This window comes from Oncorhynchus kisutch, linkage group LG8 (assembly GCF_002021735.2).
Source record: "Oncorhynchus kisutch isolate 150728-3 linkage group LG8, Okis_V2, whole genome shotgun sequence".
In the NCBI taxonomy this organism is placed as follows: Eukaryota; Metazoa; Chordata; class Actinopteri; order Salmoniformes; family Salmonidae; genus Oncorhynchus; species Oncorhynchus kisutch.
In genome coordinates this window covers 34,518,571-34,533,889 of record NC_034181.2, presented here as the reverse complement: position 1 = coordinate 34,533,889, position 15,319 = coordinate 34,518,571, and the positions used below count along the sequence as shown (strand labels likewise).

Here is a 15,319-nt window from a genome sequence, read left to right as displayed (position 1 = left end):
TGCTTATGCCCACCATCTGTGTCTGTTACTCATCACCCACTGACCACGAACCACCATAAGCACATCTAAACAAACACCCCCGGCGGAAATCCATTTAACAGCAAACTCTCTACCTGCTTGGGCCTTTTAATTACTGACAATCAATGCCACCAAAGCAGCAGTTCAGAAACCCTTTGCCATGTTTAAATCTCTTAAGATTGTTTTATTTAATGTATTTATTTAACCTTTATTTTATCAGGGAGTCATACTGAGACCAAGGTCTATTTTACAGATGAGCCCTGAATGACATAAATGACAGAAAACACACACATTCATATAAATACTAAATACAAGCAGAAGAAAAATATGCTCATAAAAACAAACACATTCATCAGTCCTCAAGCAACTTTCTGAATTCCCCTAGAGGCACCAAAACATCACATTTAAGAACATTCTTAAGATTATTCCACAAATAAGGAGCAAGAAAACTAAAAGCTGATTTTCCTAACTCAGTAGAGACCAAAGGAATTCCCAGCGTTAGCCATCCCTGAGACTGGGAATGGTAACTCATATGTCTAAAGTTTACTAAAGATGTTAGGCACCGTGGGACTTTTTGTAAAAGGGCTTTATAAATGAAAATATAGCATTGTATCAACCTACGAGACATCAAAGAGGGCCAACCAACTTTCTGGTAGAGAAGGCAGTGATGAGTACTACAATTGTCGTCTGTAATAAAGCGCAGTGCGCTATGATAAACCGCATTTAATGAAGGGGCAGTTGCGTTCATATAAAGGACAACACCATAGTCTAGGACCGACTAAATAATCTGCTTTCTACTATTTAGCGAGAGGCAGGACCTATTTCTATGGAAGAAGGCCATTTTTATTCTCAGCTTCTTAACTCATAAATATGCTTTTTAAAAGACAGCTTTTTATCTATCCAGATGCCCAGATATTTGTAAGCAGGGACACGATCAATATGGACACCATCACAACTACATATAAATCAGAGTTATTTATATGCACTCTAGAGAACAACATATACTTACTTCAATTTACCTGCATTCAATACTAATTTCAGGTCAATAAAGCTTCTGTAATACAATAAAGGCAGCCTGTAGTTCAGTTAAAGCCTGGTCAACCGTGGGGGAAATAGCATACACAACAGTATCATCGGCATACAAGTGCAGGTTACAGTTCTTTACAGACAATAAAGATGATGATATTGTTAATGTAAATGTAAATTATATTGTTAATGTAACAGTAAAAAGTACAGGACCAAGAATCGACCCCTGCGGGATACCTTTCATAATATCCAGGAAACCTGATTTAACACCATCAGTAGATCCACGTTGAGTTCTATCAGTCAAGTAATTTTTTTGCCAGTTACATGCAGCCTGGTCTACCTAGGCCAATTTGGAAAGCCTCTGAATTAGCAGTGAGTGATCAACAGTATCGAAAGCCTTTGACAGGTCAATGAAGAGGGCAGCACAATGTTGCCTTTTGTCCAAACCATTAACCACATTTATAACTATGGATGCAGCAGAGATAGTACTATGACTTGATCTAAAACCTGACTGATGTACATTTAGAATAGATTTCAAAGATAAGATCTTAGCTGAGAATGAATCAAGGATTCTAATATTTTAGCTAGAATGTTTAGAAATAGGGCAATAATGATTTAGGTCACAAGGGTCACGACCTTTGTGAAGGGGGGAGTACATGATATAACCGTCAGGTAAAAAATATTTTATGATTCAGCAATCAGAGAGGAAGAGAGCTGCAGCAAAAAGGATAAAGTATATCAGATGGAAGGATGATGAGGAGACTGAGACTATCATGTGAATTCCACTGAATATCCCATTATTACTTTTACAAGCATTATATGAGAAAGAACATGCCTAGAGTCAGGTCATTCGGGATTAGTTTAACATCCAGTACATGATTAAGACAAGCAAGGGAGACACTAACCTAACTTGGACCAACGTTCATGAGTTTCAGGGTGAGAATGTGGCTGTACGCTTCATGGTTCATTTTCTTGACAAAACTGCAGCCCTAATTGAGCCTGCCTCTGGCACTGCTGAGCTGGAGGAGGAGATGGATTAGAGGGGTCGTAGTGGAGGGGAGCTGTGTAAGAGGAAATGAAAAGCTTCAACACCCAGGATTGTGACAGCCTTTGCAGGGCACACAGGTGTGTATCATTTAGCCCCCGCACACACCCATCATCTCTTTCTGCTCAGTGTTCCGTGGGCTTTAGCACCAAGGTGATTAGCAGACACTTACTACGCTTCACTTGTCTTTCCACCATTCACCCACACTTTATTGTAGCTTACAAGATGAACACCGTCTCTATTGTTCATCAGATTGGAATTCTACTGATTGGAAGGCTGAATTTAGCCCTCGGACTATTCAATCGCTGTATTTGATTTGTTTTTAGCCGCAGGGCGTATGTCAACTGGGGGTAACTGGAGTAAAGACCATGATGACATTAAGTATTTCAGTTCCCTTTAAAACGTGCCCTTGGGCATTCTTGCTTGTTATCATAAGTTACATTTACCACCTTGGAATTAAGTGTATTAAGTGTATATTATGAGGATAATATTAACATGGAAAAATGTAGAACAGCTGGCAAAATTACAGTCCCACGTGTTTTCAAAAGCCTCTATATAAGGAGGCTGTATGGTGGCGTACTGGGGCCCGCAGGCTAAACTCAACACTGAAAACATTAACAGACATCATGATAACATGAATAAACGGCAGCCTGTTTGGAATGGTTAGGAATACACAAGCCAAAACATGGGGAATATTTACAAGGACACACGAGACAAGCAAAGTCTGTATGGAGGAAGGGATTTGTAAGTAAGTGCAGTGTTAGCACAGCATATACACAAAGACAAGCATTGCTTTGCACAACTTCCCCGTGCATATGTAAATATAGACATTGTGTATTACCAATGTTACACAAGGTTGCTACAGGCAACTACATCTTCATAAGGAAGGGAAAACGTCAAAGTGTAGAGTTTCCCTTTGACAGTTGATGAGAACTCCACATGGAGAAACACTGGCATGATTCAATTATCAGGCCTGCCCCAGACCCCCTTCCTGAGTCGGGCTCCTCGCACAACACCTAATGTTTTCCATAGGTGTGATAAATGACACTTATTTCACCATGCCTTGAAAAGCTCACCTGCATGGCATATAATAAGGTCCGTAGACATGTTCGTTACCTCTGCCTTTTAATTTGACCTGAGCCAACCTGTCATGTGCCATCAAACATGGGAATCGGATACCTCAGAAATACAGGCGGCTTTTGCTTTGCACTTTGCCGTGCCCCCTATTCCTTGACACAAAGAGCCATGGGAGCATTGAGTTCTAAGTAACCCGCATCGCATGAATCAACCACTGTGACAGGGGTCCGTTAGGTCGAAGGATCAGGACCACAAGTCTCTCTTTTACTGCTCCTTCTACCCATCTCTATTAGCAGAGGACAAGAAGGGAGGGATAGATTTCTAAAGGCACATATTTCCATTGAACAGATAAATCAGATCATTTCTGGAAAGTGGAGAAGAGCACAGAAAGGGCCTTCTTGATGTCCCCCTTTGAGATGTAAATGGAACGGTGGCACTGAAAGAAGGGCAGGTGTCCACTGCTGAGAGGGGGTGCGTAACGGTGGGTGCATGGATTCCTAAACCATTAACTGTTGACATACCTCTAGCCAGTTTAGAGACCACGAGGGCAAGAGGCAATACAAAATGTGACTAACAAATCATTGTACTCTTTACCATGGTTTCGCAAAGCCCCATGCAACCAGCTATTATCAAACTTGTGAAATTATGCACAATAAAGTGTATTCAGCATTTTACAGTATTTCAAAATGTTTGGTTCTCTGTACCAAATAAAACAATTCAATATAAGAAATTCAAATTCTGGTAATTGTTTAGTAATTTTTTTATCTGGACTTGCATTTGTTAATTTGACACAAGAAACAATAGAATGGAAAGACCTAATTATTCATGCCTACTGACCTCAAGGAAAGAAATGACCTGTTGCTTGGAGACACAGGTAGTCCACCTACTGTCTGACCATAAATGGGTTTATTGGGGGTGTAGAGGTAGCAATTTGTGCTGAACAAGGGGAAGAGGTTAGGCATTCACTCCAATTATCTCACACCTCGAGGTGAGAATAAGAGATGTTTGACCATCAAATCAAATGAAGAAAAACAAAACCGCGTGTATAATTAGTCAGGGTGGCAGAAGTACCTTGGGATGACCTCACCTCGAGTAGGTTACACATCGCAGAAATGAGGGTAAAAAGAGACGTCAAATAATTTCCTTAATTGGTTGAAGTGTTTGAGCGTTCTTGGAAGACAAGTCTACAATGTGTACAAAACATCAGGAACACCGGCTCTTTCCATGACAGACTGACCAGGTGAAAGCTATGATCCCTCATTGTCACTTGTTAAGTTCACTTAAATCAGTGTAGATGAAAGGGAGACCAGTATAAAGAAGGATTTTTAAGCCTCGAGACAATTGAGACATGGATTGTGTATGCGCTATTCAGAGGCAAGACAAAAGATTGAAGTGCGTTTGAACGGGGTATAGTAGTAGGTGCTAGGGACACCGGTTTGAGTGTGTCAAACTGCAAAGTTGCTAGTTTTTACCAGGCATAACAGTTTCCTGTGTGTGTATCAAGAATGGTCCACCACCCAAAGGACATCCAACCAACTTGACACAACTGTGGGAAGCATTGGCGTCAACATGGACCAGCATCCCTGTGGAATGCTTGACACCTTGTAGAGTTCATGCCCTGACGAATTGAGGCTGTTCTGGGTGTAGGAATGTGTTCCTGTTTTGTACACTCTGTGTATACGGTCTTCTACAGCTCTACTGCGCCCTCTGTTGCTATAAAGTAAACTCACCCCACAAACCTCATCAGGCTCACTACTATACTAAATAACCAATCTCCAATTTGCAAAGTCATTAGTTGGTGAAGATCAAAGTGATTTTATTTGTAAAAACAACAATATGTAACCCCTTCTAGGAGAAATACAGAACATATGAAATATTTACTGATGGTTGACATTAATACCAGAGGTCTCTTCAGAAGAACAATTAAAACCAGCATTCTGCTGAGAAGATATTTCTAGGGAAGAAAGCATTGACTTTTGTGTTTGCCTTTCAAACTGTGAAACTAGTGTCAAAATTGTCTAGCTAAAATAGATATGTCTACCATGATATGGCAAATGGTGGATTTTGATTATTGGTTGTTAAATAAAATATGTAGCATGGAAACAATTGAAAAAATAAAATGTTCATTACAAAATAACGTCATTTTACAAATTAGTCTTATCTACACATTTGAAGCATCAAGTTCAACTAGAATACCTGCAGAATGGGAAGTATGTAATACAGGCCACTATGCACTTAGGTGGAGAAAGGCTTGGTTATTTGCTCTCCATTCAACTTGTATTGCTTTTTAGTGAGGTCTTTAGAGGTGACTTGTATAAGAAAGTTGCAGGATTCAGTGGAAGGTTGTGTAATAATACTTGATGTGCATTGAGTCATGCACATCTTAATCCCTAATGAATCATTTCCCATCGTGCTGTAAACAGAATATTTAAACTTGACACCTTCGATTGCAAACCTTAAGCTCCCTCTAAACTGAATTCCTCAAAAAGGTTATGGTCACTGTCCAATTAGTTTGTTTCTTCCCCAAAGAAAAGGCAGGATCATAACAGGCCTCACGACGTTCCCAAATTAATTACACTGATTTAAAAATGGAAAGGCTCCCATGTTATCCCAAAACATGAAGGTTCCAAAAATGTCCCAAAAGTAAGGTCTCAATCACCATGTACAGAAACCCTCTTTGCCTGTCTGCAACGATTGCATTGAGACAACTAAGTATCTAGTAAAAGGAAGTGGATCACTGATGATTCTAATCACATCTTTGCGCCTTCTGGATCGGTCACTCAGTGTAGCAATGAGGTCATTCACGTCTTTCCAATACCACAGAGATACAGTAACTAGCCTGCCAGGTCCAGAACACCTAGCACACCTGTGGCAAGGAGCAGAGGTCAACACTTCACAGCTAACTGGCATAGCACACACAGCACCCCCACCCCCCCAAAGAAGTGTTAAAAATAGAAACATGCATCAATACATACACGATACAGAGAAGACTATGCATGTTAGCCACAAGACTAATAGGCTTTTAAGGAACCCAAGGGTAGGAATGTGTCATATTGTGAGGAATGTCCAGTCCTCTCTCCCTTTCACTTATCTTACACAAGTTAAACACTACATAGGGACTGGAACAGCCTGGCACAGTGAGGATTTGTCTGGTCTCAGGACATCAGGCCCATTATCACCTGACTAGGAGAATAAACAGTCACAAGTCATGCTGGTCCGGAGGATTTATGCACACGTACGAGGCACACATGTTTCACTGGAAAGTAAAACATGCTAACGAAGTTCCTTTGAAAGTATGGGAAGTACGGAATTGATAGGGGAGTGCATGTCCTCGTATTGTAAATTCGAGACAAGATTGTTGTGCGTTCCTTTTTAGGAAGGGGAATGTAACAGATGGAAGCACATACCAAGGCTGCTCTCTGGTGGTGAAGAATGGAAGCGCTCTTTGCTTATCACCAAGGCTAACTGGGACTATAAACAATATTTCTCTTTCTTAAGCATTCCTATTTCTTACACACCACAGGTGATTTGGAGATTTGAATGAATATAGAAAATAAAAAAACATGCATTTTGCCCAAACAAAGGCAGGTTGAGCCTAGAACCTGGTACACTATTGGGTGGTCTTTGACATGTTTAAAAAGGAATGCATCATGTATACAATAACTACACTACCAGTAAATGAGTAACATGTCTCCCTTTCACATCACTAATAGTCAGAGTAAAGAATAATGAAGAGGTAACATATGGATTAAAGTAGTAGAACACTTAGAAGTGACGCATTAGTGAATGCTGCTGACTGTGTGGTCTAGGCAACACGGTGTCTTAAGAGCAAGCAGGGAAGAAAAAAAATCTATAGAAAAATATACAATTGTGGCACATGGTTGGGCAGCAGTGCCATTGGCCATGATACACCCAGTTGCAGGTTGATGGCGGAGCTGTGCTAGTGCCTGGTAAACAGACAGAGGGCTTGGTTGGCATGCAGAGGGCCTAAAGTGAGCGAGTGAATGGGAAGATCTCAATGTCATAATCCTTGTGTCCTCGCTCCTCATCTCCTTCTCAAAACCCACTGGAGGAGAAAGTCAGAGGGGAGAGACCTCTGGCTTTCTCATCCAATGGCTATTGAGAAGGAGACGAGGAGAGAGGACGCAAGTAGTATGCCATTGAGATCGTCCCAATGACAACTGGAACATCCTCCGTAGAGCCACCCTGGAATCTCCCACAAGAGGTCAGGGGGCACATATGCCTGGCCTGAGGCAGAGCAAGGCTTTTTGTGTCTGGGTGACATCAGATTTAGACTCATTGTGGAAGTGAGTCATGTCCAGGATAACACAGGGATTGTTCCAGTTCCTCTTTTACTATTCACTCCTCCACCTTGTACCCATCATGCCCAGTTTCAGACATGCTGTTCCACCCTCTGCCCAAAGCAAGAGCTACAGGTATGTGTCCTGATCTGCCTCTATGCTACTCAGGCTCTGTGTGGACTTCTGGAGAGGCGACACTGTTAGAAGAGACTGGTCGTTAAGCGTTGGTTGGTGTGGCGGTGGAGAGTCTTCAGGTGTGTTTGGGAGGGGTGTGTCATTGACGAGGGGCTGCTGTACTGTTGAGTTTCTGAGAGTAGGCATAGGATCTCTCAGTGGAAGCTGGGGATCTCTCTGGGGGTCACCGGCTAAAGGATAAGGGTTGGGGATCTCCATGACAGTAGGGGCTTTCTTCATACTTCCTTTCTTCTTGCTCTTCTCCTCCTTGCTCTTCTCTCCCTTCTTCAGCTGAGGTGTAGGCTGAGGGGGAGGCAGGGGCGACTCTACGATGATGGTCGGGTTCTGACGCAGGTCCTGGCGACTGGGAGGCTCCGAAGCCATAATAGCCCTAGCACCGTGCATTCTGGGAGGGGACTTGCAGTGAAGCTCACCACGGTTCTTCCTCCAGCGCTTCAGCTGAACATGGTGCTCCCTTTCAACGTCCCGCTCTGACACAGGCACCTCCAGAACCTGAGGGAGGAGAAGAGAGGTTACTGCTGGTGGTTGACATTACAGGCACAGAGTTACTAAATAGAAAATAGTTTTAGTCTGCCTTGTAGGAAATGTCATGCAAAAAGACCAGGGCTAATGGCCAAGAGGAGAGAAGGCTTTTCAGTGGGGATTCATTCCAGTCCTAATCTTAACCTTGTTAGTAAATGTCAAACTGCCTGAGGCTGAAGGAGCTTCTCACAGTGAGAATGGTCAGAGAAGCCATTGTCAAACTGAAGAGACACTCACATGAAGCCAGGGAAAGGGACTAGACACAGACTAGTCAGAACTGTGGTCAATGTGTCTCTCTCTGCATCACTTGAACTTCCACCCTGAACTCTACATTTCCACAGTACTATAGACTTCTGAACAGCCATTGTCCTCTACAGATGACTATTCTCAATCTGGGTGAAATAGGGGTGTGACCTCATTCTCTTGGTCCTTTCTATTACCCCAGTCTGCTCAAAGACCATACTTCTCCTGCGGTCATGCATCTCTAACTGTGTTTATTATTGGGTAAGTCCTGTGTCTCTCTACCGTCATTGATTCCCTGCTAGTGAAGTCCTTACCTCCCTGACTAGGAAGCCCTCCTGCATGTAGCGTGGCTCTATGGCCCTCAGCAGCTCCATGGTCTCATACTGGCCCTGACACGCCTTCAGCTTCTCACGGGTACCCAGCATGCATTTCAGCAGCACCAGGCCCACCCGGAAGATGATCTTCACACCTGGGGGAGGGGTCAGAGGTCACTAACTGGACATGAGGGATGATCGCAGATGTTAGAATCCACAATTACAAGCATCACAGGAACTTTATTGATTATCTAATTTGGGTGATCAACAAATAGGAAGAGTGGGATAAGTAGAGCCACCCTTGTTTCTGGGGTACCATTCACAAAACGTATAATTTGACCAAATATTTAGGGAGAGGTCATAATTTTATGGCGTCTGAAGGAAGAAACCACATGGAAAAAGTGGTAAACAAGTTAGGTCCAAAAAACGGGTTTTTCACCAAATCAAATGTATCTAAACCAAAGTAGATCATTTTAAGACCATGCTATACATCAGTTGGGCTCTCTATAAGCTTCCATAGGAGGTCCTAAACCTTGGATGAAAGTGAATCCTTGTAGCTGTTTTGGGTAATATAGTCAGAATGTTAGCCTTGGGGTAGGTTCAGCCAATGGCCATGGGGTAAGTTGAGCCAATTGAAGTGTTCTCTTCCCAGGTGAAATGCAAGGCATTATGGCTGGGATATGAGGTAACAACAGGGCCTGGTCCATGTTAAAAGTTTTCTATAAAGGTGTTAAACATGTTAAGATGTTTAAAATTATTAAAAGACCCAAAAGCGATTGATTATGTTGAATTGTGTTTGGGAAATAAAGACTGACATGGCTTTAAAAGGGTAGTGGTAATATTTCATTCAGCACAGAAATGTGTAGATGGCTTAACTTACCCTGTCCAGCAGCTCAACTTACCCGTAAGTGGTGCCAAGAGACCACTTACTTTTTTTTTTAAAGACATGCTATGTTTTCAAAACTGTAATGTTTACATGAATTCAGATTATTTCCAGGGATACCCAACACCCTGAAAAATATGTAGATCTCTTTGTTAGAAAGAATACTATATTTCCCTTGACAGAGTGAATTTTAAAAAATGGCTCAACGTACCCCTCTCCCTTACTGTAGATGTATAGTGTCAATTGGAGGTCGTAACTAAATGAATGCAAGACAGACGTTTGTGTGGAAGTTTCTGCAACAAACCGTCACAGAGGAACATGTCCCAGACGCGGAGCACAGAGGCCCAGGGCAGGGTGCGGGAGAAGGCACACATGAACCACTCTGTCATGTAGAGGATGGGCTCCATCTTGTGTTTCTCCAGGTGGCGGTAGACTAAAGGGGAGACGCGCCGAGTCAAGGCATACAGGATTTCTCCATCTAACTGAATGGCCTCCTGCAGGGACAGATGAGCATGTAGTCTCATACAGACAGGATAACAAAACACATCTTGTGTGGTCTAGTTAACTACATGTGCCTTTTCCTGTAGAGCATTTGTGAAGGGCACATGTCTTACCAGCCCAGCACTGTAGTATCCAGGAAGGTACTTCTCACAAATTTGGACCAGCCCCCAGAACGCATCCTGTGGGAAAACGTAGAGATGGTGGTGTGAGGAAATTGTGAACGGAACCTTCCCTTACAGAGGGAACCAAAACTAAAGCACACACTAGCAGGCAAACTACAGGTGTAGCATACAAACAATTCCATTGTAAATAGGAAGCTAGTTCAAAGCACTATTCACTGAGCTACACCACAGGTCAGGCAGTCATTTTGAGAGAACTATAGTTCAAGCATGAGCCCAGAGGCACAGGGTTCACCTCAGCAGGCATGTGCATGAGCAGCACAGCAGCAATGGGGGCCTGGGCTTGACAGTAGCCCTCCTCTGGCCTGTACAGTGTGTAGGCCTTCAGAACACGGAACAGGTCCTGTTGCCTGTGTGGGTAAACATACATACAAACCCATGAACAAGGCAATGAACACACAAGGACAAAGGTCAAACAAGACTAAAAGTCAAACATCAGTCACTGAGTGAGGGTCAATTATTCCATTGTTTGAGACAACTAACCCGTGGCCCCCCCGTGACACAAACATCTCATGGAAGGGGAACTGTCTGTGCAGGTCTTTCTCAATCACATCCAGCTCCTTCGGGTCTCCAGCCTGACTGTCCAGCTCCTGAAACAACACCAGGGAGTCAACCACACTCCCACACAGTAAAAAACACACAGAGCAAAAGAGAACATAACCAACCTCAAACTTCCCTCGGTTCTGTTCCCTCTTCACTTTTCCCCCTGACAGGTAAAGCCAAGCACGGCCTCGCAGTGAGGGAGGAATCCCTTTCTGACACCGCAGTCTCACCTGTTAAACAGAGACAGAAATGTATTCATCACCAACCAAGGAATGTGCCAGTGAAGATGAAGCTGCATTGTAATAGAGTTGTTATACTACACATTTATACTGTAGGCCAGTATTGTTGACTGAACAGGATGGACCTCATATTCAGGGAAAACAGAACAGGCCTTTGGAAATAGATGATCCAAGACAATATTGTACAGGTTCAGTGGAATAATGGCTTATTCACAGTACTACTCAGTCCATTTATTTTTACTGAGAACATAGGCCCCTCCTCCTCCTCCCAGAAGAGTGTGAACATCCATGAGGATGTCATGGAACAACAAAGTAGAGAAGGGGAAACAGACACTATGACCTTCACTGACTGACCTCAATTAACCAGCACAGCAGTCAGAGGCAAAAAAGGCCTACTGAATAATTGTGTGTATATTTAAGTGTGTGCTTCAGTACGTGTCATGTGGTAATGCCCTTAACCATGTCCATACTTGAGATTGCAGTGAGAACAAGCTAGTCGCTGTCAAACCCGAAATCTCACCACCATCTTTGTAACAGGGACGTGATGTTAGTACAACCACACCCAGAGTCTTGCTCTGTTACTTAGCCCAACATGGAGTCAGTGAGGGAGATGAAGGATCCTTGCTATCTGGGTTCCTTGGGACCTCCATACTATATTAAAGTAAAATGGTTAGTGTTTATGGTAAGGACCCCCTAAGGATCCTGGGAAAGCACTAACCGGAGACAAAGGGACGGGTTGTGTCACTCCCTGCTGCTGACTCATGGAAAATTAGATGAGGCTGTAGTTGAATAGCTAACGCTAGACACACGGGTAGATCCGGCTAGGCAACTAGAGATGAAAAACTGGCCAAAGGCCAAAGACAAGCACAACCTCCATGAAGAAAACTATCATCAAAAGGTCAGCTTCTTCCAAACATTTTAAGTTTACAGAGGAACAAACAGGCCAATGTCTGAGTGACATACAAGTTAATCACTGGCTTGTCTTTGAATTATTAGGCACTGCAAAATGTTGTTGTCATCCAATACAACCCAAACCCCCAACATGCCTGCCCTGGATAGAGGATGGAAGTAACAGTTGGGTTTACACATACAGGGCAGAGTGCCAACAAGATGAAAGCACTAACTAGGCCCCGGTTGGCTAATAACATAATAAGGAGTTGCCACATACTGTGAACAAACTTATTTAGGATCGTTTGAGGAATAATTAAGACCAGATGGTGAGAGACAGTGTCACAAAAGTCTAGACATGGCAACAAATGAAGTCAGACCTATGAATTCCAACTCTCAGCAGGTCTCTGACCTTTTTGTGTCTCTTGACCATCCATTTGTCCCAGTTGCTGAGCATGTCCAGCCACTTGACCTCTCGCTGTCTCAAAACCTCTGGAGGGACGTCCTGAGCCCTGGGGGAGAGAGAAGAAGAAGAAGGAAAATATTAGAATTTCCAAAACTATTTCTTAAAAATAATATAATTTCTCAGAAATGTGTGTGTGTATTACAGCTAGTTATATATAAACAGTGTCTAGAAGAACTATAATGCAAATGTACAGGTTTTGAAGCATTAAAGATAAGAGATTCAAGCAGGGGGAAAGGGAAAACCAGGTGTGCTATCAGAGGCATTCGACTTTCCCTCTACGTACTTAGGCAGGGCGGGCCTGGTGCAGAACCAGTCAAGAGATGAGGTAATGCTATAATGTGGTAAGTTTGGCTCTAGCCAATAAACGGAACTGAGAATAGAACACTCACAATGCATGACAAAATATAGGCCTAACGTTTTCTTATAGGTTGGCCTGATGGCACTCACTAGTATGTAATCATGAGCACAACCTTGTAATCATGAGATGTTAGAAGTCTTCAAAGAGAGGCCTTTAAATTTGGACAATCCTCTCTCCTAGAAGTCTGCTGTAATTCTGTTCACTCCAATACCCAAAAGTGTGCAAAGGGCTATAAATATGTGTATCTTCCTTTGCAAGTTTGCCTACCACCCTACACAAATTCAAATAAAACCCTTTTGTCTTCCACTTCCTATACAACCCTGAGCCAGAATAGGCACTCCAACAACAGGGCACCAGAGCTGTGGCACAAGGCCAGTCAACCTCACAGAAAACAGGAAGCTCCCAAGCAACTAATGCTTGGCACAACTTTCACTCATTCCTCCACTCACAGTGTGCTACTCAGCAGGGCCAAGGGGCATGAGCACAAGAACAGAGCCTTCTCACAATCAGAGAGACTCATTTGTTACCTCTGCTCTGGTAAAACCAGAGAGGAAATGGGAAAAGTGCTCATGGCGCAGATAATGAAATACATGATATTGTTTAGATATGAAGTTGTTTGGAAGGTGAAGGGAGCAGTAATCCAATGACCGAATCCAGTTGTGCTCCAACTCTATGCATCTTAAGGGAACTATTAACGTTAGGAAAAGAGCAGAATCAAAGTCAGAAAAAAAAGATGTGCTGAACCAAGTGTAGAAGGAAGTACATGTGCTCAAGAAAACAAAACCTGGTGTCCCTCCAATCACAAAGGGGAGCGTTTGCGTCTCCATTCTGCCAGCAGTTATATGCCATCAGTGTCCATAAGGCATTGTCATTCAAAGAGACACAACAAAAGAGATGGATGAACAGGAAAGGAGATTAAAATGATGAAGCCGGTCAGCGTCGCCCTTCACACCACTCAGGTTATTCTCGGTTTGCCTCCAGAGCATTCTGTTCTTATCTTATACAAGACCAAACATTGGACATAAACAATCAGGGGCCTCCCCTGACCTTTAGAGCAGAGAAGTGGTTGTCAGGGAGGGCTCTGTTTACAGAGACGTTATGATGTTAGCAAATTTGTTCAGGTCTTAAAATAGTATTGTATTTAAATGACATAGCTAGCTAGTGAAATAAAACACATTATTTTAGAACAGTGAGTTTCTGTCAAGTCCACCTCAAATAGCCCATTCACATATCAACTAGGTGACATGATCGGGAGGTTGATACTAGTGGCATTTATTTTTCATGGGTGGGGTTTGAGACGAGACAAACCTTTAAAAACACACATGATGTAGTTCAGTTCATGTACATTTGGTAAACATTTCACATCTTCCCCACCAAAGTTGTGAGAGTTAGCCAACCAACTATAGGAATGTACAAGCTTACAAATGGGGCCATGCGAGCAGAACACCAAGGTTACTTACGATTCTTCTGAATACTGTTGCGCCCCTCCAATAAATCCATATTTATCCGTATGCCTGTCGTTGGTGAAGCCGTTGATCTCGGAGTCTGAGCCAAGGGAGCTCTCGTCGTCCATATGACTGCTGCTAATTGTCCTGATACTTCTAGAGTCGTCCGACTTGCGACCATTCTCTATTTTAGCCATGATAGCTCAAAAATAACCAAAGCTAACGTTATTTCGTTGGCACGGTCACAACCAACAGTATGAAACCAGACGAAAGTTTCCAAACAAACAAAACCATTGCCATGGCATGGAACACGTAGCTAGGCTAGCGTTAGTTAGCTAGTGTTAGCCGCTAGCAAATAGCCTGTCAGGACTAATCGACTTAAAAAAATAAAATAAAAAGTTAGTTAGCTACTGTAACTAACTACTACCGTTAACTAGCTAGTTACTTTATCTGGTTATTAACACAAACAAATACTTAACATGATCTCTGAGCGAGCCAAATTAGCAAATACCGCAAAATCCCCCGTATGATATTGACTTTCCAGCCTTTCAAAGCTGACTAACGCGTTAGCCTAGCTAGCTTGTGATGTGTCAATGATGTATTAGTTCGCTAGTAAGTTGACGCGTGCTAGGTTGAAATAACTTCCATCGACTACATGTTAATCTAACTAGCACAATTCACCACAAATGTGACATTTGTGTTTGTTATGTCGGTGAAGCAAGCTAAACAACGTTTTAGTGTCATTCCTTCCTTCCTGGTCCATGGATTCCGTTTCCTCGCCTGCGGGGGAAGTTCGGCTGTCTCATTTAGTCTGTGTTCAGGGTGTAATTAGTCCAAAACAGTTGCAAAAGGTAGGTCCCTCCTCCCTGCTTCGTTTAAGAAATCCATTAGTCGATTGACGCGTCCCGAAAATCTGCCTTCTCGCGAAAACGTCTATTGTTCGAACGGTTTGACCTAAACTATTATGACCACTCTATGGTAAGGGAAGACTCAAGTGTCACGGGACTCGTCTGAAGGTAAGCGGTAACATTAAAATAATCAAGGTAGTTGTGCGCCTACCCCCAAAAATTGGGTTA

The 15,319-nt window shown here is 42.9% G+C and overlaps 1 protein-coding gene across 1 annotated transcript; it reads right to left on the bottom strand.

Annotated features, from left to right (window-relative positions):
* Positions 1–4,957: 4,957 nt before the first annotated feature.
* Positions 4,958–15,255, bottom strand: LOC109895816 (TBC1 domain family member 10A). The gene is made up of 9 exons (XM_020489822.2): positions 14,259–15,255; positions 12,387–12,486; positions 10,970–11,077; positions 10,788–10,894; positions 10,540–10,654; positions 10,239–10,304; positions 9,929–10,118; positions 8,742–8,896; positions 4,958–8,154 (listed from the first exon to the last, which is right to left on the bottom strand). The coding sequence occupies exons 1-9, from the start codon at positions 14,438–14,440 to the stop codon at positions 7,597–7,599; spliced, it is 1,581 nt and encodes a 526-aa protein (XP_020345411.1). The 5' UTR covers positions 14,441–15,255; the 3' UTR covers positions 4,958–7,596.
* Between the last annotated feature and the right edge of the window lie 64 nt (positions 15,256–15,319).